The sequence below is a fragment of the Rutilus rutilus genome, assembly GCF_951802725.1.
Source record: "Rutilus rutilus genome assembly, chromosome: 2".
NCBI classification, from domain to species: Eukaryota; Metazoa; Chordata; class Actinopteri; order Cypriniformes; family Leuciscidae; genus Rutilus; species Rutilus rutilus.
The window spans coordinates 13,253,547-13,281,240 of record NC_140210.1 but is presented as its reverse complement, the minus strand read 5'-3'; the positions used below and the strand labels follow the sequence as shown (position 1 = coordinate 13,281,240).

The window sequence follows — 27,694 nt, the reverse complement described above, 5'->3', positions numbered from 1 at the left end:
AAAGTATACTTTTCTTATTTTTAGTTTAAAAGAAGTATACTAATAGAACACTTGAATAAACTTTTTCGTAAGGGTACTTAGAGTTCAGCTGTGGAAAATAAAAAGTGTGATACAATTAGTATTAAACAGCTAGTTAGTGCACCCAAAAATGAGCCATGTCAGTAACCACAGAAGCACATTACAATACTAGAACACTGATGTTGTTTAGTAAAAGCAGTTGCTGTTCTACCACTAACATGTTCCTTATATTTGCATCACACTAGAGCCCCAAACTTCTACCTAGGTATGTATAAATTCAGCAGTCAGTTCACAGAAGTCTGGAGCAGTCCATAGTAGTCCAGAGCTGTCTAGAGCATTCCAGAACAGCAGCACATAAAATTTGAAATTATCCAATGAGAATTGGATAATAGAATTGTCCAAGTACTGGTGGAATTCCTGACTAACATCTAGACTGCATTGTCAAAAATCTTAAGAGACTGCATGATATTTTCATCCTGCAAAACAAAAGTGGTATTATTATGCATCTGCTAAAAGTAATAAATGTTTTGAAGACAAAATGAGCCTTACTTTTTGGCAGCAGTCACTGAATTCATCAATAGTTACTACACCATCCTGGTTTATGTCCATTTTCTAAGGGGAGGAAAAAAAAAATGTCATTCAAATGCAGTTTTTCTTTCTTATGTACAGTGAGGAGTAATCTAGTGATGCATATCAAAACTGACTTTTGATAGCGATTCTAATAAATATGTCTGCTGCATATCCAGCCTGAACTCAATAAAAAATTTGAACAATGAACAGATTAACAGAACCGGAAGTTGTGATAGTCTTTTCTTCTCTATTGTGACGTATAAGAGTGAAACAACTTATGAAAAAAAAAAAAAAAAAATGTAGGCCAGGACTTGATTTCATCCTTTGGGAATCGATTGGATCGTAGGAACTTGGGAACTGAACGTTTGGGGACATCTAGAGACATGGCAGCTTAGAAAGGCGGCACCCGGGCCAACGCAGGTGGCTAATCCTACACAGAGCTGAGCAACATAGGAGGCGGCGGAGGGAGAGGGCTAGGAAGTGGACTGCTTTTAAAAATAACACATTTGGGTTTATTAAGTAGCTCCTTGGATAGAAACGCAGTAGGCCCCTAGCCAAGACCAGAGATCAAGACCTAGGGCAGTGTGAGGTTGTGATAAGACCACCAAAGCCTGATGAGGCATTTGGCCTGAGGGGGGCACTCATAAAAGAAGTTCAGGATGTGGTGAGGAAAGAAAGCAAGGTCTAGGTCAGCTCCAGTCCTGGGGCATCATAAAAGGTGTACAAACAGTGCCCTATGCTGTTACACCGGCTCTGGAAGATTCTCAAGGTCATCTGGAGGAGAGGTAAAATATACAGCAGTGGCGGGTTGCAGATAGAGTGTAGATTCTTAAAGAGGAGGACACTTTAGGACCAGTTTGGATTAAAATATTTGCTTAGTGTTGATGGGAAGATTTTCTTCAGCATTTTAGCTAAGCGAATGGCTGATTTCTTCCTCAAGAATGGATATATTGACACTTAGAGCACACAGGCGTGGTCACACATCTACTCAGAGAAGCTAAGGAGAACAGGGGGTACTGTGGTGAGACCTGGCCAACAACTATGGCTCGATACCCCACAAGCTGGTAGAGGAAACACTGGTAAGAGCCTCAGTAAGAGACCTCATCCTAGACTACTACAGTGACTTTAGCCTGAAAGTCATAGGGCTAGTAACACTGCCAACAACACGAGGCAGTTGAAGTGCCAGTGCAGCTGGTGCCCTGTCCGAAGACCTGAGCCTGCGTGCCCGTTGCATCGTGTGCCCCAGCCTGTCTTAGAAGTGTCTGTTCATATATTAGGAATTAGGAAGGGTAAAATAACCCAATGTTCAAACAGGATTAAAGGTGCAGTCTTAAGAATGACAGCTAGTGGTCGAAATAGGTACTGCAGTCCAAATTAGGTGTGGGCGATGTGGCAAAAATATCATATCACGATTTTTTTCAGAAAAATCTCGATTCATGATTTTTTCACGATTCTTTTTCATGAGCATTACAGCCAAACTAATGTCTAAATATAAAATAAAAAAGAATGGCAGACATTTAGGCCAAAGTGGCGAAGATAAAAATCGTATTTTAAAAAGATCTTATTTTTTTTAATAACAAAAGAAAATAAGAACAAAGATACACATGATAATCAGACCTTGATTATCTGGTTCAGGTGTGTTTAATTGGGGTTGGAGCTAAACTCTGCAGGACAGTGGCCCTCCAGGACTGAGTTTGGACACCTCTGATTTAAAGGGATAGTTCCCCCAAAATGAAAATGGTCATCATTTACTCGAAGTTGTTTTAAACTCAAATAAGTTTATTTCTACTGTTGAAAATAAAAGTTATTTTGAAGAATGTGGCTAACCAAACAGTTGCTGGTCCCCAGTGACTAGTATATTTTTCCTACTATGGAAATCAGTGGGGACCAGCAACTGTTTGTTAATAGCCGCATTCTTTTGTGTTCAGCACAAGAAAGAAATTAATACAGGTTTGGAACAACATTAGAGTGAGTAAATAATGACAGAATTTCATTTTTAGGAGAACTATCCCTTTAAGGACAAGCAGCAGCTTGTTTACTATTAGGCTATACGGTCACTTTAAGACCGGCACTTGTCTAATAAACACGCTTATGACACACACACACCATTTTCTCTCAAATGTTTGCTTTCACTTAAGACATAACCAACTGTGTTTATGTAAACCTTGTGTGTATTTGACAGTATAAGCTCAATAAGACTCGAAAGATAACGTAGTCCAGTAACCAGGCGCTGTTTGATAGGCTTTTCAGTGCGCTTCGGTTGTAACCACTCAGAAAAGCACATGTTAGAACAGCGCATCAGCACGCGAATGAAATGTTTAACCGGCAAGGTTTCAAAGCACATGCAAATAATGAACTTTTGTGAATTGCAGTCTCCCGTGAGTGTAACTACCTCTGCGTTAACATGTGAAGTGAATGTACATCGCATTGTATGTTGAGATGGAGGCGCCAGAACTGCAACTGATAGAAAGCACTGAAGCTCGATACTACGATATTTCTTCAAAAGTAGATTGTGGAGACATTTGTATCGTTTGATATCGCACACCCCTTGTCCAAATTCAAAACATTGGAGATCGTTGTTTCCCCCGCCCCCCTCCTCCTCCTCCTCCTCCTCCTCCTCCTCCTCCTCCTCCTCAGACTCAACACTCACGCGGGTTGCCAGTTTTAGGACACGCAACAGGAACGAGTGCAATTGACAATGAAAGCAGGGGACACTTACACACTGTAAGTTGATGAGTTGATTTACCCGCGTTTTAATATGCTCTCGTTCCTAGAGATTTTTAGATGGATACTGAGGCTTTTTAGTTCAGGTAGAATCTGCAATATCTGACCCAGTTTATTTTCTGGCTGCAAAACGCTGTGTTTCCTGCCAACTGGCATCCCGGGGTGTCGAAATACTATCGGGTGAACTGGCAGTGGGCGAGATCACACAGACCAAAACAAAAACAGACATTCCAACACGGGACACACATTTCAAAGTAAAATAACTGGCAGTAGCATTGTTTTTCAGAGAAACGAGTATGTGAACTAATGTTGTAGTATGTTTCCTAAATATCTGCAAAGATATTATGGTATTTTTTTGATTTAGTAGAGTGAAAAAGTTACATAGAGCACCTTTAAAATTCATACTGCTTTTAGTGCTACTCCTGTGGACATTTCATATGGAGGGTTAGGGTTAGGCTTGATCTTTTACCAGTTGACATGAAGTGAAGTATTTTTAGTATTGTATTGACAACTGGAGGTTATCTGAATTGTCACGACTGGAAAAGTCAGAATAGTTTTCGTAAAGTGCATTAGGAATTTTCATGACAAGAGTAAAATAACACAAGTTCAAATGTCCTGTGGACATTTCATCTGGAAACTGCTATACAAAGCAAAATTGCACATATTTTCCAAAAATGTAAGCATAGTTACATTTTCCCATTATAATATTGTAAAATAGCAGTACTTGGAAGAAAATGCTGACGTGCTGCCTCACTGCCTCCTCTTTGAGCCGTGGATGGATAGATTTCCCCATCAAATCATAAATAGACTTCAAAATATCCAACATTTCCTGAAACAAAAAGATTAAATACACAGTTTTTGCATTCAGTACATCACAGACCAAACGTCACAAGGTGTTTAGTCCTTGACATTAGAGTGTTCAGACCTCTTTAGTAATCTGTCCATCTTTGTTGATGTCATATAGATTGAAAGCCCAATTCAGCTTCTCTTCAGTAGTACCTCTCAACAAAACAGAGAGATCACAGACTAACTCCTTTAAAAGCAAAAAAAAAAAAAAAAAAAAAAACCCAGAAATGTCAAAGCCTCCTTTCATGCTTCCATTTAACACATATGAACACGTTAAAGTTACTGCAGTCTTAAAGAATGGACATAATAAAGTGGCTGTGCATTCTTTCTAATCTTTTATCCAGTGTTAAAGATTTAAACATTTGAAAACATTAAAACATTGAAAGCATTATCTATTGCAAAAATCTGAATCAAATTAATGTAAAATATAAAGGATAATCAATAGTGATACTGTATCCAAACTATTAAAGCCATTCAAAACATTGACTTTTTGTGCATATTTGCATATTTTTTCAACATAAATGTTTGTCCCGATCTTAAAAATCCTTACCTCAAAACTAAGAGAGCCATTCTTATCTTTATCAAATGCATTGAAGAGAAACTGAGCGTACTTTGATGAATCTGAGAAAATAATAAATACAATTATATTACTGCAGGAAAAAATGTGATGCTTTAGATTTTTAGGTTTCTGTAACATACTTGTATATATCTAAACATTTTTCAAAGAAATAGTATTATAATGGCATGGCAGGCAGCCAGTTTTACTTTTATTATATATTTATTTGAATTGGTTTGGCCGGTCCCATAGCTTAATAAAATCAGGATTTGAACTGAATCTGGTCATAAAATGGCAGTTAATATATACATATATTTATTTTTATTTTCTTCAAAGGGGATAAAAAGTTATACTGGTTTTTATCATATTATATTGTCACTTTAAGAGTTGTAACTTTCTGTTAAAATTGTGTGAAAGATATCACATCAGACCACAAGGAGGAGACACAGACTGCAGTGTGCAGAAAAAGATCTCGGTCTTCCAACTGTCACATTACAAAGTATTTTCATGTGATTTGCACATATTTTTAAATACTGTAATTTACTAATAGCGTTTAATGCCTGCACAATAGATCTCTAACACTTGATCACTTGATTTTATAGAGAATTTGGTTTTTAGGTTCCTATTAAAAACTATATTAAATGTGGCAATATAAATATATATATATATATATATATATATATATATATATATATATATATATATATATACATATATATATATATATACATATATATATATATATATATATATTTATATATATACATATACATATACATATATATATATATATATATATATATATACACTTTTTTTTGCTTTTTTTTTGCTAAACATATTTAATAATATAAACTTTAAGTGGACCAACCTCCCAGTGGGAAGAACACAGCATAGATGTTTTTAAATGTGTCCTCATTCACAACTCCACTTGGACATTCCTAGTAAAAACAGGATCAGAACAGCAATATTTAAGGGACTGGGATTTCTCCAAAGAGAGCAGAAACCTGAAAATGACAACATCATTTTTTATTTCTACACCCAGCAGGTGGGGTTTAACTGAACTCTCACATTCTTGAATCCTCTGTAGAGTAACTGCAGCTCTTGTCTGGAGAAGTGGGTCTGCGACTGCAGTTGCTCCAGATTTTCCGGTTGATACCGCACCGTTGTGCTCTCTTGTTCTTCGTCCTCATTATCTACAACATAGCACACACAGCTGCCATTATTATTTTTTTTATGGGCAATACAGCTTCTGTATCAAAGAAAGAATAACTATTTTTTATTTACTGTGATATGCAGGTGTTCAGACACAACCTTGTTCACAATCTGTCCAATGACACCTAGAGCTTTATCTTTAATTAAGAATCCTGGCACTAGCAGGTGTCCAGTGACACTAATTACACAAACACTTGCCTTTTTGATGAATAATGAAAAGAGAGTGACATGTATTGATGGCTTTTTCAAGCCCATTTACACTTTTACCCTTTTACACATTGCCTTTGATTTGAGAAACTACATTAGGGTCAAAACAGATTTTGTGTCATAATGGATCATAACAAAATGTGTTTAGGTAGCATGCAAGTATTTAGTTTATAGTGCAGTACTGTATTTATTTTTTATTTATTTTTGTACAACTCTGTTTTGATATTTAAAGCTGTTCATAAAATACTTAACCGTTTAGTGGCTATTACGTACAGTATGTGAGGTTCAATATTCATAGCATAAACTGCTTAACAGGACTGCTGGCCTGTTTCCATGAATTTTATTAAATATTCACCGCACTGTGCCTTAGCAGGTCAGGTAACTAGTGGTGTCTCCTTTAGGACATCCATAATACCTCTGTCCCAGTTTCTCATGAAGAACGTCCTGGTGCGGGTTGATGCTTGCAGCCCTAAAGAAGCAATGGTTTTAACAAGATATAGTCCCTGTGCTTAAAAAAGTTCTACTTCTAGCCTATATCCTTGTCCAAATATGAGAAACAGCCAATACCATTTCTGAGGAAATACAGAAGAAGAAAAAGGCAATGCTAATTTTATAAAACAATGATAATTGCATAAAACCTTTATTAAAACATCCAGTCTTATTTGAACTATACTGCTAATTACTATTTGAAGGCCAACATGTTCATGTTTAACAACTGTTTTTGTATGAGAGGATTAATATATTGGGGTACATTGGGACTAATAAATTGGGGTACAAGAATGACCCACTTAAAGACTGGTCAAGATTTTACAAGCTGCTCCTAAAACATAATCAATCAAGTCACAATACCCACCACTTAACTGTTCACATTTCACTGGAGAAGGTGGTGTGCTACAAATAACCAGAGCAGATCTGAGAGTCTATAGTTCTGGATCTGCAATTTGTTTAAAGGGAAACTTTTATGCAGAAAACATCAATCACGTGTGTTATAGACATAATATAGATTTATCCATATGGTCAGTCCGTGTCAAATCAACCAAATTTCAATTTTTTTATTTTGTTAATATTTTTTCTGAAGAAAGACAAACATAAATAGTGATTAAAGCCAAAATATTAGATGTCATGGATGAAGAGTTACTGAGTAATCCAATATTTTGTTGACCATTTTCACTGGAGATTTGGAGCCAAATTACAGAATATGTCACTCTATTTTAGGACTGGGAATACAGTTGTGAGGAAACCTAAAATTAATCATTGCACACACAAGAAACGGAGACAAAACAGCATTATTAAAAAAAAAAGTAAAAAAAAAATGCTTTGGCTCAGATGAAAGAGCAAATCGAATGGTATCTGATAGAAGAAAACATTTTCTATAAAAATAGCTTTTTTTGGAACATTTATATAAAATGACACATTTTACTCCATATTCATAAGTTAACCATATGTGTTAATTTCAAGAGCTTAATTTGAATGTAAATTCATTAATTGTCCATTCATTGCCATAGTGTGCTGTAAGGAGTGTGTTAATCATTATTTCCCTGCTGATTAGCAACATGACACAGTATCACTTTCATAAATGTCTGCTTTGGCCTGTTTTTGAAGTAGAAAGGGAAAAAGGACTGAATGGTTTGTAGCTATTTTTGTCTCATGATGCTTTTAAGGCATAAATACTGACTGAGCAGTGAATCCCCAGTGGGAAACCAATCAACTGGATTAAATTAATTAAATACTAAATGTAAGTATCCATCCAGAATGCATGAATTTCAAATAGGAAGGTACTTCTCAGCTTCTCAAATGCAGAAAAAATTAAGCAGAAATGTGGCGGATAAAATTACCTGAAAAAGATACTGGTGTCTCCAATACTTAATTTATGGCATTATTAAGGGATCATCAGTGTCTTATGGTTGGCTATGGAATGATGGAGTGTGTAATTATATTTAGTCCCACAAGGATATGAAGCATAGCCAAGGGAAAAATGAAATTAATTAGAACTCTCATCCACAAAGTTAAGACCATTAATGATTAGCACTGTAATTTCAGTAATAAACCACATACTAGGGTGGGGTAAGCAACTATATTGTTATTTTTATTGCATTTAATGATAGACAGTGATGACTGAATACAAATAAAATACACAACACAATCTAATTTACTAATTGTCAATAAAAAAATATGGAAGAACAGTTTATATTAAAACCTTAAATAACACTATGGTGGATGTATTATTTATTTATTATTAATTATTATTTACATTATTATGGTGTACACATCTGTGCTATTTTCAGACTAAAAGATGTTAGAGACAGTTAGCCAACCTCTAGGAGTTAAACATGGCTTTGTATTACCTTGGCAAGGTATTTGATCTACAACTCTGCCATTAAATATGAAGTATTTCAGTAAAATGTGTAATTACACCCTTCAATATTTCAGTAAAATGTGTAATTACACCCTTCAAGAGTCAAGGGAGAAAAAGAGGTGTAAGGCATGAACTTACAAGCAGCCTGGTTTAAACACCCGTTGACCTTTCTATTAGCATAAGTGTTGCAATGTGATATGTATTAATGTTGTAAATTCCATTTAGACTGACATATAGTAATAAATGTAGAACTTTCCAAGAAGTTTATTACTTTGCTCAATAGTTAATAACTACGGAGCCCCCCTAGTCCCACTTTGTCAAAAAAAATTATTATAACTATCTCGTGGCCTCAAGATAGTAACTCGTGGCCTCAAGATAGTAACTCGTGGCCTCAAGATACTATCTCGTGGCCTCAAGATAGTAACTCGTGGCCTCAAGATACTAACTCGTGGCCTCAAGATACTAACTCGTGGCCTTAAGATACTATCTCGTGGCCTCAAGATAGTATCTTGAGGCCACGAGTTACTAAGTTAGTTAGTTAGTTAGTTAGTTGCTAACTACGAGTTAGTTGCTCCGTAAATAACATCTATAAAAATGTAAAAAAAAAAAATTAAAAAAAAAACTTGCACTGACAGTTTGAGTAGAAAAGTAAAAAAAAAAATTCCTTGCTATTATTTTGATGCCATTTTACTCATTCCTCATCAAAACTTTTGTAGTGAGATTGGTCTTAGATCTGTGTCATTCTAAAAAAACTTTTAATTGAGCTATTGTAATTTAAGTGTATAATGTTGTTTACGTGGGCATTTCTAGTTTGGTATGGTTACTTCTAGCCTGATGTCGGTTTTTGAAAATGAAATATGAATCACTGTCGTGGAAAAAATTACATATGGGAAACTAAGGAGGGGTGTACAGCAAGCAATTTCTTATGGTCTTACATGTAAATAGAAAACACTGTTGAGCATTTCCACGGTTATAGGACAAGCAAAAATACAAGTATAATCACAATGAAACCATGCTGTTGATACACGCTGATTTTATTACATTTCCTTTTTTTTTTTTTTTTTTTAAGGACATCTGTATTAGAATATTGCGGGCTATGGTTGTCAGAAAAATGGAAAAAGTAAAACAATTGGATTAACCAAACTAAATTGCAATTATTTAATTAATCTGCAACAGATGTATTGTTTTGCTCAAACACAGAGCATTGCCAAGGTCATGGGTTTGACTAATAATATAGACTATACATTCAGTGCAATGTTGCTTTGGATAAAAGCAGCAAATGTAAATGACAACTGCCCCTGGTCTGTCTGACTGGTGTGTACAACTTTGATTTTTCAAATTTGAAAATAAAACAAATTACTGGAGTAAATTTTACAAGAAAATACAATTTCAGTTCCCTTTCAGTCGCTCACGTTCGACGTTTCGTCGACATGACGACGTAATTGGGATCGCCTTGAGAGACCAATCTACTTCGAGTGTATTAAAACGAGCCACTGCACATTGGCATGCGATAATTGCATCAGCTGCCCTGCTCGCAAATTTGTGTTTTGCTTCGGAGCCGAGCGGTTGTACTGTTTCTGCTCTACAATCTTCTGAGTGTTAAACTTCAAAAGAAGGAAACGAGTCTGCTTCTTCAGGAGAACGCCTCTTCAAAGCTGGTGTTGGTGTTACAGCGCAGACACAGTGCTGGCCGCGATCTCACAGAGAGCTGCCAAAAGAGCTGTTTTCACAGCTCAGAATGTTGTGCCTTCAATGAGAATGTGAGTGCTCACATCAGGCTTGCACTATCGTCCTGTTTGTGTAGCCGTAGTCATCTCCCGGTCATCCCATTCAGTTTTTCCTGAAAAAGCATACACGGTTTGACACTGCGTCTTTTTCAAGATGTCATTCAAACCATGTGTTTCTGGATATGGTCATTTCCTATCCACATATGACGGCCACGATCACTGTTTCACATGCCTGGGCTTAAGAGTGCTGAAACTGCGCTCGTGGGTGGTTTATGTTCTCTCTCCACGTCGGCACGTTGTTCGTCTTGCCTTTCTCATTAAGGTTTAAGCGATCAGCGTGCCGTGTGCCATCAAGCAGCCAGCTGACAGCGCGGGCTGTCACGGCAACCCAGCGCGCATCGTTCGGCGCTCTAGATGCGCGGTCGAGACTCAAGTGCCTCAAACGAGGTGGAGTCCCCTCGCCTATGCCCTGATCTAGTTCTTCTTCTGGTACAACAGAAAAGGGCTACTTCTGCGGGCGACCCAGATTAGTATAGCTGCTCTTCCCTGGAGGAGGGCCGGGCGGAGAACTTCCGTTGAATCATTTTGTTCCGCCACTGGCGTCTCAGCCAGTGGTACCAAATTTCAGCAAAAGCAGCTTCTCTATATCTGGGTCCCAAGAGAGCAAGGATGGTGGTCTGCGACGCTATGCCTTGCCACCCTCTGCCCCCTCTTGCTTCGCCAGCCTATCTTGCTGGCTCATCCGTACCATCAGAATTGGCTATGCGATTCAGTTTGCCCGGCGTCCCCCGGCCTTCACCGGGCAGAGATCGCACTCCTACTGGCGAAGGACCCGATCGAGGCCGGTCCCTCCAGCCGATATGAAGACCGGCTTCTACAGCCCGTACTTCATTGTATCCAAGAAAGGCGGTTGGTTATGATCAATCTTGGACCTGCGTGTCCTGAACCGATCCCTTCACAGGCTGCCGTTCAAGATGCTTATGCAGAAACGCATTTTAAAGTGCATCCGTCCCCAAGATTGATTTGCAGCGATCAACCTGAAGGACACATACTCTCAGGTCTCGATTCTCCCTTGACACAGACCATTTCTTCGATTTGTGTTCGAGGAGCGGGCATATCAGTACAAGGTCTTACCCTTCGGGCTGGCCCTGTCACCCCGTGCCTTCACGAAAGCCGCGGAGGCGGCCATTGCTCCCATGTGCGAGCGTGGTGTTCGCATTGTCAACTACCTCGACAACTGGCTCATTCTAGTGCAGTCAAGAGAGCAGTTGTGTGCACACAGGGACATGGTGCTCAGTCACCTCAGCCACCTAAGGGCTTCAGGTCAACAGAGAAAAGAGCAAACTCACCCCCAGGCAGAGGATCGCTTTTCTCGGTATGGAGCTGGACTCGTTCAACCTGACAGCGCACCTTACAGAGGCCTGCATCCAGTCAGTGTTGGACTGCGTGAGTTCTCTCAGCAGGACAGCGGCACCACTGAAACTATTTCAGAGGCTCCTGGGGCATATTGCATCTGCAGCTGATCGGATTGCTTCATATGAGGCCGCTTCAACACTGGCTCCACGGTCGAGATGGGCGTGGCAGCGCAGCTTGTGCCGGGTTATATATCACCCCACACTATCGCCAAACTGTCAGCCCGTGGTCGTACCCTTCGTTTCACCCCTAGAACAAGTATCCAGGCATGTTGTGGTCATCACGAATGCCGCTGCCACCGGCTGGGAGGACACGTACAACGGGCATGCAGCTTCAGGTCTGGACGGGGGCGTAACTGCATTGGCACATCATCTGCCTCAAGTTGTTAGCAGTACACCTTGCGCTGGGCCACTTCAAAACACTGACTGGGTGGCTGGGCCACTGCAAACACTTCAAAACACTGACTCTCTGTGGTCATTAAAAATCCCAGGATGTCTTTCGAAAGAGTAGGGGTGTAACCCCGGCATCCTTGCCAAATTTGCCCCTTGGCCTCTGTCCATCATGGCCTCCTAATCATCCTCATATACTGATTGGCTTCATCACTGTCTCCTCTCCACCAGTAAGCTGGTGTGTGGTGAGCGTTCTGGCGCAATATGGCTGCCGTCGCATCATCCAAGTGGATGCTGCACATTGGTGGTGGTTGAGGAGATCCCCCCCTTCTATGTAAAGCGCTTTGAGTGCTGAGAAAAGCGCTATATAAATGTAATGAATTATTATTATTATTACTAGGCAGGCATGTACTGGTCCGTACGGACAGCACTGCGGCCGTTGCGTACATCAACCACCAGGGTGGTCTACGCTCCCGCCCCATGTCACAACTCACTCGCCATTTCCTCCTGTGGAGTCAAAAGCATCTGAGGTCGCTTCGTACCATTCATATTCCGGGCCTACTCAACCGTGCAGCCGACGAGCTCTCACGGCAGCAGGTGCTACCGGGAGAATGGAGACTCCATCCCCAGGTGGTCCAGCTGATTTGGAGGTGCTTCGAGAACGCACAGGTAGATCTGTTTGCTGCCCTGGACACGTCCCACTGGCAGCTGTTCTTCTCCCTGACCGAGAGCATCCTTGGCATTGATGCTCTGGCACACAGCTGGCCCCGGGGCCTACGCAAGTATGTGTTTCCCCCAGTGAGCCTTCTCACACAGACACTGTGCAAAGTCAGGGAGGACGAGGAGCAGGTCTTGCTAGTTGCGCCGCATTGGCCTAACCGGACCTGGTTCCCCGAAGTAGTGCTCCTCGCGACAGCCCCTCCCTGGCCCATTCCTCTGTGAGAGGACCTGCTCACTCAGAGACGGGGCACCCTGTGGCACCCGCGTCCAGACCTCTGGAAACTCCATGTCTGGTCCCTGGACGGGACGTTTGAGGTTCTAGGTGACCACGTGTATTCTTCCACGATCAGCTCCCTGCAGTGAGCCTGTGTCTTTCCCTTGGCAGAGTGCGCTCTGCCGTCAATGTCCGGTGTAGTCTCCCCCTTCTCAGGCTGAAGCCACCCCAGTGACACTCCATATGTTGTACTGCCCCTAACCGGCCAGTCAAAATGTGTTATAGCAAATTAGCTCTAAAGAAATATTAATAATCAATCATAACAATTGATTATAATTGATTATGAATATTTGGATCAGTTAATATAATTAACTTAATGTAGTAAAATTTATATTACAATCAATCCACCTGTTCGTCCTGTGAACACTAATTGTTTATTAATTCTAAGAAATGTTCATTTCTGAGGGAGGGAAATGTCTTTCTTACTGTACAGTACTATTACGACGTAACGTCTCACGTTCCCTCCTTCATGGAACGAGGGTTACATACGTAACCGTGACGTTTTTCTACTACAAGATTTTATTTTAAATTCAGTGTTGCCATATGTGTGTTTGTGAAATTTACTAAAGATTTCTGAGTCAAAAGTGTTTCTACAAAAAAGTATTTTCATTGTACACTTCCCTTACAGAAAAAACACATGAACTTCACATGTGAAATATGTGGATCACATGTGAAACGTGTTTTGCACATGGGAAATGTGTGCTTTTGGAACATTTACACATGTGATTACATGTGAAACCCATGAGCTCACATGTGAAACGTAAAATTCCCATGTGAAACCTATAATCACATGTGAAACCCATGAGATCACATGTGAAACCTATGAGATCACATGTGATACACATGAGATCATATGTGAAACCTGAAATTCCCATGTGAAACCTATAATCACATGTGAAACGTAAAATTCCCATGCGAGACCCATGGAATAACATTTGAAACCCATCAACAATCTATGTTAAACCTACACCCCATGTAAACCTGCAACTTCATGTGAAACCCATGTAAAAATCATTAAGCAATATACCACAGAAAACGGTAGGCCTACCATGTTCTTTTGTAGGGCCTATAGCCATGTTTCCCAACATTAAAACAAATAATTCAAATTGAGCTTTTATTTCATTTCAAAATATGCAATACAAATTGAATGTTTAAAACAAAGCAAAACCAAATAAAAATTATATGAAGTTTTATGTAACAAAGTTCGGGAGGAGCATGTTCAGGTAATCATCCAATCAGCACAAGAAGAAGCCAGTATAAATAAAGCCTTCCCTTACCTCCTGTCTCATGACAAATTTCTCAGCATCCCGCCACCACCCCATCACCTCACACTAGGCTGGGTCTGCTCATAGATACCTATGATCTATACATTCATAGGGGGGAGTACTCTGGGGGCGGGCCGAATTCCGAGCTCGGAGCCCTCCCCCAGACAGCAACCCAAATACGCATTATAATATTACATCAGATTTCATTAACATGTGAACTTGTGAAACATAAAAAAAAACGATGATGTATAAGGGCGTGTGTGTGTGTATTGTGTGTTTGTGAATGTGTGTTGTCTCAGTCCTCTGTGTCTCCTTCAGCAGGCATCCTGTTTTGGGATAGAAAAACAATCAAAGATTAGGGCAGCGCAAACACAAGTCTATCCTGATAAACTAAAATTTTCTTTCTTTTCTTTCTGGATTTCAGGATTGTATCTGTTAATTTCAAGTGATGACTGGTCTATGTATATTGGCTGTAGCCAAATTGACTGTAGCCAGAATTTCACGTAGATAACAAAAAATGAAAAAAACATCGCAAAGCCTCATTCACTTCCATTCGGGTACCGAAAGTGAAAGTCAGTAGGGGAAGGGCAAACTCTGTTAACGTGGCTGCAAGGTTAAAAAAGGATTGTATTTTTCCCCGAAATTTAAGCGTTTTTTTATTTTATTTTATTTTTGTTAGAAGTGAGTTTTTCCCCATCTGTCAATTCAATCCAGATTATTTATTTTCAAATTTAAAACAATAAAAAAATATATAATAATAATAATAAAAAAAAAATAAACAAATATAGCTGCGAGCAGCGATTAAGGGCCCAAGCCGGTGGCACCGTAACCCCGGTGCCGGGGGGTGGCGGTGCCGCCAGCTTTGGCCCTTCATCGCTGCTCGCAGCTATATATATAAAAGACAGAAACCTTATTACCTTATTCTGATTTTATGATACACTCAAAATATTCCACAACAAATCCTTTAAATTTAATGTAAAAATAAAAACGAAAGTAAGCAGTGTTGGGCTCACGTAACCCTCTCATTAGAATAAAAATGTTTCAACATTTGCCATGTATTTGGATGCTAAACTATTCTTTATTATAGGCTTTGTACTTCACTCATGTTCCAATATCGACGGAAAAAATCATCCTCTTCACACATGCAAAAATGTGCTTGGAAACATCACAGTAGAGCATTGCTTACTGTGAATGGTATGAATTGTACTACTGACTATTTAAACAGAGCAGTGTAATTTTTATATGTTAGGTTGACTATTTTATTATTATATTTTATTAAGGCTATAATGAACAGGCTGCGATGTCAAGATTGCAATGCTGGAATGTGTGTGTGTGTGTGGCGCGGGCGCGATTGAACAGTGGACACATAAAAACATACATAAATTGTTTTAGTTCATTCCTACTTCCATAGGAATACATTGAAAACGCTCGCTCTACTCCGCACCATTATCAATGTCTGTGCGGACGTCCGTATTTTACTTTCACTTTTAAGTTAGCGATTTAAAAGCCCTCAGCGCTGTCACACGTTGATTAACCGGTGGGAAAATATTCCCACAGTCACCTCCCTAATGTATTTATATATAAATACTATAGGCCTACCTGATTTTGAACACAAGAGGGCAGTATAGCACTATAAATGACTATGATTCATTTATTTTTTGGACTAAAAAAACATTCTGGCTATTTTTAAACTTAAACATAATTCTTAAATTGAAAAAAAAATAATAAAATGGGTTTAGTTCTGATATTTGTATAATTTTATATAGAAATAAATGGCGTACAATTACATTTTTAGAAGATATGAGGCTTTTAGTGTTTCCTTTTTTGACATTTCTTTAATCCCTCGCCATAGCAAAACCGTTTGAGATATTTAATATCCGTTCACAATTTAGCATCTTTAATGTATTTTCATCATGTTGAAAAAGTTTGATGTGAATAAAATAAACCACTTAGGAGGAGTAGCTAAAAACTCAGAGTCTGAAATATCCAAAAAATCCACATTCAAACCAAAATATCTGACTTCCTGTTGGTCGGAGCTAATGACTGTAAATTAGAAAGTTGTCCGGCTCGATGAGACCAATATACGTACTGATTTTTGTAACTGTTGGTAAAACTAACCTCCCCACTTTTGACAAAAGCATTTTGAAAGTGACACACTTCCTGCTGCCAGTTGGTGGCGCTATAACTTTGACTCACAATAGTTACATCCATCTGATCGGCCTCTTACCACGAACACACTGCTGAAGTTTCATCAAGATCAGTTAACGTATGCAGAAGTTACATCACTTCGTGTTTCTCTTTTCTCGCCATAAATTCGTTTCCTCGCCACGGCCAAACCGTTCGAGATATCAAAAATCCGTCCGCAATTTAGCATCCTCAATGTCTTGACTTCATGCACACCGAGATTGGTAGGGATCAGATTAATTTTCTAGGAGGAGTATTTCACATTCCACAGCAAGCGTTTTCCAAACAACCCATAATAGCCGACTTCCTGTTGGGCTGACGTAAAACTTGACCGGGGGAAAGTTGTTCGGCCCGATGAGATCTATATGTGACCTGATCCAGCAAAATGAGTCACAGTGACCCAAATTTCAAAACTGATATTTTGGTATTAATGGAAAGAGGAGACCATAAGCTTTCAAATGATATCCTAGTCAAAGTCATACCTTGAATGGTTGTAAATATATACACATTTGAATTATGGTCGTCTGCCCTCTTTTTCCAATTGAAAACCTGAGAAAATCGCTTTTAAAGTTTTTTGCCCGTTTTTTGTTGATATCTTTCAAAATCCATTGCATTTAAAGGGATGGACTATTTATTGTATAGCTTAATTTGACCAAAGACATTAATATATGCTATTATGCCAGGCTGAAGCTCAAATTATTTTTAAGTTTTTATTTGAATAAATAATTTAAAAGGCACTTTTACAAACATTTACTAATATCAGAAAAATAGAACAGAGGTACCTCAGTTTTGCTTGAGAGAGGGTGTGTGTGTGTGTGTGTGTGTGTGTGTGTGTGTGTGTGTCTGTGTGTCTGTGTGTGTGTGTGAGAGAGAGAGAGAGAGAGAGAGAGAGAGAGAGAGAGAGAGAGAAAGTGAGAGAAAGTGAGAGAGGCAGAGAGACAAGGAAACAGAGAACAAATAATGTTAGCCTATGCAATCATATCTTTGTGTAGGCTAGTTGACAATAACAGTGTAACATATTCATAACAGATATACCAACAGTTAAATATTGGGTTAAAAATAAATCAAACACATTGTAATGGATTCTCCTTGCAGATAAATACACTCACAGAATAATTGCACTCACTCACATCCATACACGATAAATACCACAGGGCTGTCACTTTCGCTGTCGCTGTCATCAGAGGATGACACGTCTCCAGATTCAAAACAGTCACTGACTAGCCTTAGCCACTCTTGATGACCAGCAGCAGAGCTTAGGTTAGAAGCCTCCAGTGAGTTCAACGCTTTTGGCGACTTTTTGGCAACTTTGCTCTCTTTTAACAGCGACATTTCTCAAATTAATAATATTTAATCTTTCTGAGGAGATCTGCTAGCTTGTTTACACAGAGCGCCGCGAGTCTGACAGGAGGATGGCTGGACCAATCGCGTGCCGGTCAGTCGAAATGGGGCTTCCCATTGACAAATGATCAGCGTTTGTGTACATTTCTAAGCTTTTTGATTGGTTCTATACAGCGTGTAACACCATATTTGGAGAGCAGAGACATTTCAGGGGATACCCGGGAAATGCTCAGAGGTGACGAGAGGAGTTGAGAAAAGCAATATTCATTTCCAGCGAATTTAGTAAAACTTTGTAAACTTTAGTAGTCATTTAAATACCTTTACTCAATTATCTGGACTACGAAACTTTAGGAGATTATTTTTGAATGTCTGTTCTTTGAAATTTAGCACAAAAAAATAAATAAAATAAAAAATATTATTTCATTGTTTTTCCACATAAATGGCCCATATCTTAAAATGGAACGTTGCGACTTCCGACTCATTTCGCCAGATAGGGTCACATATGTGTACTGAGTTTCATATTAATTCATGCAAGCATGCTTGATCTATGGACCAAGTTTTCAGACGCCGTTCAAGGGGGCGCTGTTGAGCCCCCTGCCACGCCCGGGTACCAGCTTCAGCCCGGCCCTCATGGCCGTGGGTTCTGACCTAAGTGCAAAGTTTCAAGAGTTTTCGAGCATGTTAAGGGCCCCAAAAGCCCCTGAAACCTTGAAAAACAAGAATTAAACTCAAAAGACAACCCCCCCACCCCACCCCACACACACAGAGAGACACAGAGAGAGAGGGAGAAAATCCACATTTAAACCAAAATATCTGACTTCCTGTTGGTCGGAGCTATTGAATGTAAATTAGAAAGTTGTCCGGCTCGATGAGACCAATATACATACCGATTTTTGTGACTGTACATAAAATTAACCCCCCCACTTTTGTCAAAAGCATTTAGAAAGTGATACACTTCCTGCTGCCAGTTGGTGGCGCTATAACTTTGACTCACAATAGTCACATCCATGTGATCGGCCTCTTACAACGAGCACACTGCTGAAGTTTCATCAAGATCAGTTAATGTATGCAGAAGTTATAACACACTTCCTGTGTCCCATTATTCGCCATAAATTCGTTTCCTCGCCACGGCCAAACCGTTCGAGATATCAAAAATCCGTTCGCAAGAATTCATCCTCAATGTCTTGACTTCATTCACACCGAGTTTGGTGACGATCGGATGAATTCCCTAGGAGGAGTATTTCACATTCCATTGTATGCGTTTTCCAAACAACGTATAATAACCGACTTCCTGTTGGGCTGGTGTAAAACTTAGAGAACAAAAGTTGTTCGGCCCAATGGGATCTATATGTGTACTGAGTTTCATATTATAACAGTCATATACACAGTCAGATAAGGCAATTTGTATGGGCAAAATTCAACTGAATATAGCCTATTCAGACTTAATACAAAAACTATGAACAAGTGCAAGATTAATTCAATTCACAGAAATATTACTGGAGTGTGAGAACCATTTTATTATGCTGCAGTGTAGCAAGACAATTAAATGTTGTGCCAATGTTTCGGCAATGCTTTTGGCCTTTTTTAGGTCAGAGCAACTGCCCCTCAAAATTCATGTGCACGTCCCTGATCCATACTGTGTAAAACAGATTATTAACATATTATTTTCATTAGAGTGTGACCTCTCTTTAAATTGGAGACGTGAAAAAGAACATTTTTGTGTGCTAAAGGAGTCATGAAATGGATCATCAAAATATTCTTGATATTTACACATTTAAGAGGTGAGATTAGAAAATGATCACATTTACAAACATTGGACATTTTTGGCGCAAAACACTTTGCAAACTTTATGAACTCCAGGAACAAAATATAAAATACTGAAACGGCATTTAAAGCGTCAACGATTTAAAGTGCCAACAATTTCGATTTTGGCACACTGCAGCAGCTGACCACTAAGGAGCGAATGTACAGAGAAGTGACAACGTGACATTAGGGGTGTCAAAATTAATCGTTTCAACGATGCAAACGAGGACGATTCGGTATCGGTATAGTAATAGACTATAACCGATTATAATGTACTGACACTTTTCTGACGTCATTTATTGCGTACGTCCTTTGTCGCGGTAGCACTGAGGGAGGCGAGACGCGAGTGTAAATTCAGCCATAGTGTACCTTTAATTAAAGTTGTATATTATTTCCATGAGGATCAAGATGTTTATGTCAGTGAGTGGTCAGTGTGAAACAAAGCAAAGGCGATACATGTATGAATGATCAAATAAAAATTGTTCACCCAAACATCTAAATTTTTGTCATCACTTAACCTCAAGCTTTTCCAAACCTCTTTTTTGTTTAACAGAAGAAACAAACTCAAACAGGTTTGTAACAACTTGAGGGTGAATTTTTGGGTGCACATTTCTTGAAATTACCACCACAAAATCAGTCATTTTGATCACAAAACTCACTAGGAGAAAAATAAATAAATTGCAAAATGCAGTACAGGTGGAACTGTAAAACTGAAATGCTTACCCTCTTGCATTTGAAAGTTTAATTTTCGCAAACGCCTCATCTCCTTTTCCTTGGTTTTTCAGCCTCTCCTCAAGCTCCTTTACATCAATTTTGTAGCCTCTCTATCAGTGTAGAAAGAGGAGAGGTATTAAAGAGAAAGAAAATAGAGAAAGCCACTTTAAGTGCTGAATAACTTTCTAGAATCTTGTAATTATGAAAATATATCTGTTATCTGTTGCTCAGGTAGAGACAACTAATGAATTGTGTTTTGTTTTCTCTCACCATGTACTGCCTATTTGGTGACATATGTATGAAAAATACACTTTTGCCAAATACTCCCCTCTTCAGTTACAAATTGTTCGCAATGCATTAAAACAGATCCTTTTAAATCCTGTGGAGTTTGTCTACTATGTTTGCGATTTTTGTGCTTTTTAAAAGTTGATAATATATTTGTTTCAAATATACAGTTTGCAAAAGGGCATGTTACAGTCTCATGTTGCTTTAGATGGCTTGCAAGATGGCTAAAATATGTATTTTCCTCACAGATGTCACTGAACTCACAAACTGAACAACTGAATGTAGAAAACTCTCTTGCTTTTTTTTTCAGAGTGAAATCTGGCCAGATGAGTCTTTAACACACCTTTGGTTTTGAATGTATGTAAATGCAGTGAAGTGTTCTGGTCACGTGCCAGTGTTTCAGTAGATATTGCTGTAGGAGAATTGACTGGCTTTTGTCAGAAAACTTGCAATGACGACAGAGCATCACTTTGGCCACACCCTGATGGAGAAATAAAAGTACAATTGATCACAAAAAATAAAAGTACAATTGATCACAAAATAATAATAATAATAATTTGACGCTTATAATAAAACGTAACTAGTTAGGCCTGTTTCCTTAAATTTGTGATGAAACCGGAGTTGCAACCAATTTTACTCCATATTGTAACGTATTTATAATTGAAATATACTTAGGCTATACAATACAAAGTGTTTAAAAAATTGAAGAACTCTAATCCAAGATTATGTGATCACTAATATAAATCACTTGCCACCAGTGCACGAATTTGAGTATATAAAATAATAGTATCAGCTGATTCACGACCTAGGAAGCTTATTGAGGCACCCACTGATAACGGCCTTGTGAAATGCCGTCCTCAAGAGGTCAAAATGCTGTTTCAAATTGAGCGCCATTTTATCGTACCTGGAACGTTAGATATTCAGGTTTATGTCTGTCTCTTCACGGGACAATTGCAAAAGTTTACACAATCTTAACCGCATTCATCACGCTCACGTTACTCTAAAATAGCGTATTAATGTGTTTAACATTACACGTTTCATAGATTTCAGCATTACTCGCCTCCATAAAAGTAACGTTAGGCCTAACTTTACATGGGCTTAAATGAGAAAGACCGCGTTCTTTTCATATCAACTCTTCAGTCTTCACGTTACGGAAACACAAAAATATCATATAACATACCGAAATTAAACATATTACACATTATAGTAAAACATTTGACAATGTTTTATGAATAAAACGAGGTAATATACTACGTTCCCTAAGCTAAAAGTATCTTATACGGGGGGCTTCCCCTCGTACACAAGTTAGGCCTAACGTTTTAAGGTTTTAAATGTAACGTTAAACACTTAACGTTACGCTTGTAAATATCCACACAAAAACAACGAACATGTTAACGTTGTACGAATATGTTGTACATAATAAGTTTTTGACGATAAACTTAAACATATTCTAAAATTTAACATATTCCGTGCCGAGTGAACTTGACGTAACGTTACACTTAACTTTCTCTCGGACATAACTTATAAAACATTTCTAAATATCAATCACAAATACGTCTCAGGACGTAACAACACAAAACCCATCGAATATGTTTTACATTTTTGTCGTTATTAGGTCTAACATTTATCATTTATTCAGTGGCACTTACCTGAAGTTAAGTATGCCTTTGACAAAATGTCTCCCGCCGAGCCGCTGCCTTGTAAAACCCGCGAAGTCAAATGAGCTGTATCCTTCCGCGAACTCGCGAAGTCAAATGAGCCGTATCCTTCCGCGAACTCGCGAAGTCAAATGAGCTGTATCCTTCCGCGAACTCGCGAAGTCAAATGAGCCGTATCCTTCCGCGAACTCGCGAAGTCAAATGAGCCGTATCCTTCCGCGAACTCGCGAAGTCAAATAAGCTGTATCCTTCCGCGAAGTCAAATGAGCCATAATCCAGATCCTTCCATGTAGCGAAGCGCTTTTATTTTGTATTTATTACCAAAAATAGACGGCTTAAATTAAATATTTAAAAAATAAAGGTTTTATATATTAGAGTTGTGCGGCCATCCGCTCTCATAATGCAGAAACGAAACCTCGACAATTTGATAAATGTTGTTTTGATATTAGAACGTTTTATTTATTAGGCTATATATTCATTTTAACAACAAAACAACAAATATGTTCTATTTTATTAAAATATTTAGCTGGCCTTAATACTTTTAGCAAATATTGGCTAGATTCGTGTTTATTAGTCCAGTCAACATTAGCCATTCTAAAGTTGACTGGATTTGAAAATATCCCTTCATTTAATAAAAAAAAAAAAAAAAGTCAAATATAATTTTGCAGACTTAATATAATATGTCTTCTTAACTAATCCCAAGCTTGAATATTGGTTCAACTTAAATATTTTTGCTCTTCCAACATTTTATTAATTGGCGTTTTTACACACACACACACACACATATAGACATATATATATATATAGATATATATGTGTATGTATATGTATGTATGTATATATATATATATATATATATATATATATATATATATATATATATATATATATATATATTTATAAGATATATATATATATCTTTTTTATAAGATATATATATATATCTTTTTTATATGAACTTCACAATAATTTTCATCTTACTCAATATTAGTGCCATTGAATTACTTTTTTTGATGTGGATGTGGATGTTGGAATCCTGTAATTGTGAATAGTTCTTCAATACATAGTGTATAACTAAGAATCTGCATCTGGTCAGTATTTTTACTTTGGTCTTTTTTACATTTGTGGTGTATGTATTGCCTTTTAATTTATCTACATTGCCTTTTTATTTACATTAATCAATTTTGCGAAAATGTTTTGCTTGTCAGTACTTAATTATCACTTTTGTATCCGGCACTAGACTGCATAGCTCAGCTTATGGGGATGAATGAAACATCAACATCACGTAAGTTGTGTTTGGGGATTTGTCCATTAACATATAACATTTTAATTATGAACGAGATTCAAAAGATCCGAGTCAGTAAAATTATCTGAACTTCCCATTACAATGAAGCTGAAAATGTACAGTATTTGTGACGTGGTAACATGATTCACATGTTAAAAATTATTTTACAACATGTGCAAATATATTTCACATGAGCTCCACATTATAACCTATAGTAACATGTTTTCCACATGTGACACATGCTCCATTATGTTCACATGTGGTGAAACATTGTTCACATGTGATGTGGTGGCATGATGTTCACATGAGAACACATGTGATCACATGAGGTCACATGTAATCACATGTGGAAAACATGTGATAACATGTGAAATTCATGTGTGTTTTTTTTCTGTAAGGGTCAAAATATGTCTTATGTCTTTGTTCTTTTACAAAATGTTTGTTACTTTTTAATGTTTACATTTGTGTAGCTACATTATGTAATGCATAACAGATAATTTGTTAAAAGTAAATTTAAATAGAAAAGTCATGAACGTTAATTATACATTTTCACACACAGTAGTCATAGAATATTCATGAACTGATCTGTAATTAATCTATTAATTAAATGTATTTTAATGTAGTCTAGTACCCGATTTCTAATGTAGGCCTATGAAATAATTTAACTGGTAAAGCAATTATTTAGCAGTTAATGTTAACAATTTTGGAACAAAAGCTGATATAGGCTAAATGAAGTTCAGAACAACAAAGCGACAGAATGATGCAAACTTTTTAGTCTCGGTGCAATGCGGTAAATTATATCCAGAAAAATATTGTTACAAACCGGTTACCTGAGTTCAGAGTTCCTGTGATTAAGCGAGCAATATGCTGGGTAAACTTGATCAACTGACGCTTGCATCGTCGCCGTCGGCTGCTCATTTTCATAGAAAGAATGGAAGGAAAAGCGAGTTCTCCGATTTATTCCAACGTGCTATCAGGTTGGATTTCACTGGTTTCAGTTTCCTATCAGACAGGCTAAATGGATGGACAGTGACGCTGAGAGCGAATACATCTCTCTCTCTCTCTCTCTCTCTCTCTCTCTCTCTCTCTCTCTCTCTCTCTCTCTCTCTCTCTCTCTCTCTCTCTCTCACTCACTCACTCACACACACACAAACACACGCACGCACACATAGGTTTTCTTCATTTCATTACAGATCACCATTATTTTGGTGTACTGTCTCTCTACATCAGACCATTTGTAATTAAGGTTTTTTTTATTTTTATATAAATGTCAATACAAATAATAAATAAAACAAAAGCTCATAAAGTCTACAAAACCTTTGCTTTCTGCCTATGTAGTTCCAATGAAAATCATGCATTTTCTCAGCAAGTGAGAAAACTTAATTTTAAAGGAGTTACTGCAGTAGGCTACCTCTAGTCTAGAAGCAACAAAGAGGCAGTTCTGAATTTGAGTATCCTCTGGCAAAGGCACACTCTGCGTTTTACAACTCCCTCTGGTGGACAAACTCATGTAATGTAATCACCAAGGCATTATTTTGCCTCTTCAGTTACGCAATATACATCATTAGAAAAACAAGGTTGTGTTACATTAATTTACTATATACAAAATATAGTATATAGAGCGGGTCGTGTGACAATACTCCTTCACGTCTATTGCGATCTCAAAATTCCGGCCAGTTGATAATACCTAGAATATCAAAATCAACTGCTGGCGGTAGATCCTTTTCCTATTTAGCACCAAAACTTTGGAACAGCCTTCCTACCATTGTCCGGGAAGCAGACACACTCTGTCAGTTCAAATCTAGATTAAAGACACATCTCTTTGACATAGCGTTCACATAATACATTATAGACTTCTATAATTCAATATTAGGCTGCATAGATTAGGTCAGCTGGAACCGGGAACACTTCCCATAAATCCTGATGTACTTGTTACATCATGAGAAGAATGGCATCTACGCTAATTTTAGTGTCTTTGTTTATCCCAAGGTTTTCCCGCAGCCTGCCGGATCCAGGCCGTTTCCAGATCTGATGAAGGACCTTCGCCTGGACCCGGTGTCAACGCAGTGCTGAAGTGCCAACTAGTCTCTCCCTATGGAGGATCCCTTTCCCACTCTACAGATAACGCGTCGTCGGGAAAACTCAATTTGCGTATCTACCCCGAATTGATAAAATAAAATTCTGAATCAAAACTATAAGGAAACACCAGTAATTTGTTTAGGTTTGGTTTGTAGGGAATTCCAAACCTGCACACATATATTCAAACGCACATAACTATAGAACCCGTTCTTAATGCGCATCTGAACGCCATCAGCGTTTCTCACAGGTTCGCGTTTAAAGTCTGTGTAGAGAGAATGGTGTCGTCTTGGTGGTGTTTTCTTTTTCTTGTTTTCAACGTTTTGATAGATTTGACTTGTCTGCTCTTTGAGTTTGTGTTCTTTTTTCCTTTGATTAACTTGGTGGGGTTGTGTTTTTGGTTTAGAAAATATAAGCTTTGCTCTTTATGATTTATGTTTTGGACTGTGTACTTCCCAGAGACTCTTAGTGTACTACTACAGTAAAATGTGAATCTTAAAGTAAAGTCGTATCTGTTATTTTTGTTATTCAAATATTTAATGCACTTAGAATCATATATACTCTTTTAATTTAAACACTCTGGCTGTAAAAAATGTATTGCTTACATTTTATCTATTTTTATCACTTGAATTCATATAAACATAAATATAAACAGGGCAGCACAAAGCTGGAACTTTATTTTTATAGATATAAAATTAGGCTGCACAACTCATGCAAAAGCTTAAGGAATGTGTCAACAACTGAGGGTTATTTTACTCAGTACTGTTCTTCCCCAGCTAACAGGGAACTTTCCCATATCTTTCAATAACATTCTCGGAACGCCTTTATAATGTTATTAATATTTACTAAATGTTTTTGGAATGTTTGAATAAAATGTTGTGAGAACAGTTTTAATGAAACGTCCTTTATTTGTCAAATTCTAAGTACATTTTTTGTATAGGCCTAGTGCTTTTCACAATACACATTGTTTCAAAGCAGCTTTACAGAAAATCATGATGTTATAATGTTTATACTATACTAATTGTCATGCCTTATAGTCACATTTAGCAGATTCCCAGCTCAGGGAACGTTCTCAGAACTCAGACTCTAATGTTAATAGAACATTCATTCAAAGTTATCTCTTTAAAAAAATTCTTAAAATGCTAGGCCGCTAGCACAAAAACATGGAACATATTTTTTGGAATGGTTTAGTTGGACGTTCATCTAACATTTTTTAAAGGTTACTACTTGTTTGATCATTAAAGTAAATAGAAGAGAACATGAAGTCACAAGACATGCATAAGGAACAAACAATGAGTGCAAGTTGTATATTAAATATACAGGCAAACAGGAATAATACACTGACTTCATCCCAGCTAAAATAATTCTTAGAATATTTTGCTAACATTCCCATCAAAGGTGACATATTATGCCCCTTTTCACAAGATGTAATATAAATCTATGGTGTCCCCAGAATGTGTCTGTGAAATTTCAGCTCAAAATCCCCCCCAGATTATTTATTATAGCTTGTCAAATTTGCCCTTTTTTAGGCATGAGCAAAAATGCACTGTTTTTGTGTGTGTCCCTTTAAATGCAAATGAGCTGCAGCTCCCTGCCTCTGTTCAGAAGACTGACAATCCTTTACAGGAGCTTCGGATACAATAACAAAACATGCAAATAATCCCACTCATCCAAAATCTCAGAAATAACCAGTAGTGGAGTGCAGCCTTATGGAGAGACACAGTCAGATTTTCACGATACGTCACAGCAAGAAGGTCCACGGTCCAAGTCCTGGATGAAAGTTCTTAATATATTAAAATGGAAGTTTTGAACATTTAAAAAAAAATTCAGAAAGAATGTTTTCATAACTTAATGGGAATGTTAGCAAAACATTCTAAGAACATATTTTTGTTAGCTGTGACACTGTGCTCCAGGAAAACTTCCCGCCGCAGCTTGAACATGTCACTTTCTGAAGTAAAGTCTGAATGATTAACAAAAGACTCCTGATGATGACTTGATTTCCACCAACCCTAAAACTATCAGGTCTGGTAATTGTAAAACCTATGACATTGACAGAACACAGAACACAACA

At 37.9% G+C, this 27,694-nt stretch overlaps 1 protein-coding gene across 2 annotated transcripts; it reads right to left on the bottom strand.

Annotated features, from left to right (window-relative positions):
- Positions 1 to 181: 181 nt before the first annotated feature.
- Positions 182 to 24,611, bottom strand: kcnip4b (potassium voltage-gated channel interacting protein 4b). Of its 2 annotated transcripts, XM_084389118.1 has the most exons (8): positions 24,378 to 24,611; positions 5,783 to 5,907; positions 5,583 to 5,652; positions 4,709 to 4,779; positions 4,238 to 4,345; positions 4,037 to 4,141; positions 568 to 630; positions 182 to 494 (listed from the first exon to the last, which is right to left on the bottom strand). In XM_084389118.1, the coding sequence occupies exons 1-8, from the start codon at positions 24,469 to 24,471 to the stop codon at positions 447 to 449; spliced, it is 684 nt and encodes a 227-aa protein (XP_084245244.1). In that variant the 5' UTR covers positions 24,472 to 24,611; the 3' UTR covers positions 182 to 446. The 2 variants fall into 2 exon arrangements, with proteins under 2 accessions (XP_084245244.1, XP_084245243.1); XM_084389117.1 differs by lacking the exon at positions 182 to 494 and having other exon boundaries at positions 510 to 630; positions 24,378 to 24,550.
- Between the last annotated feature and the right edge of the window lie 3,083 nt (positions 24,612 to 27,694).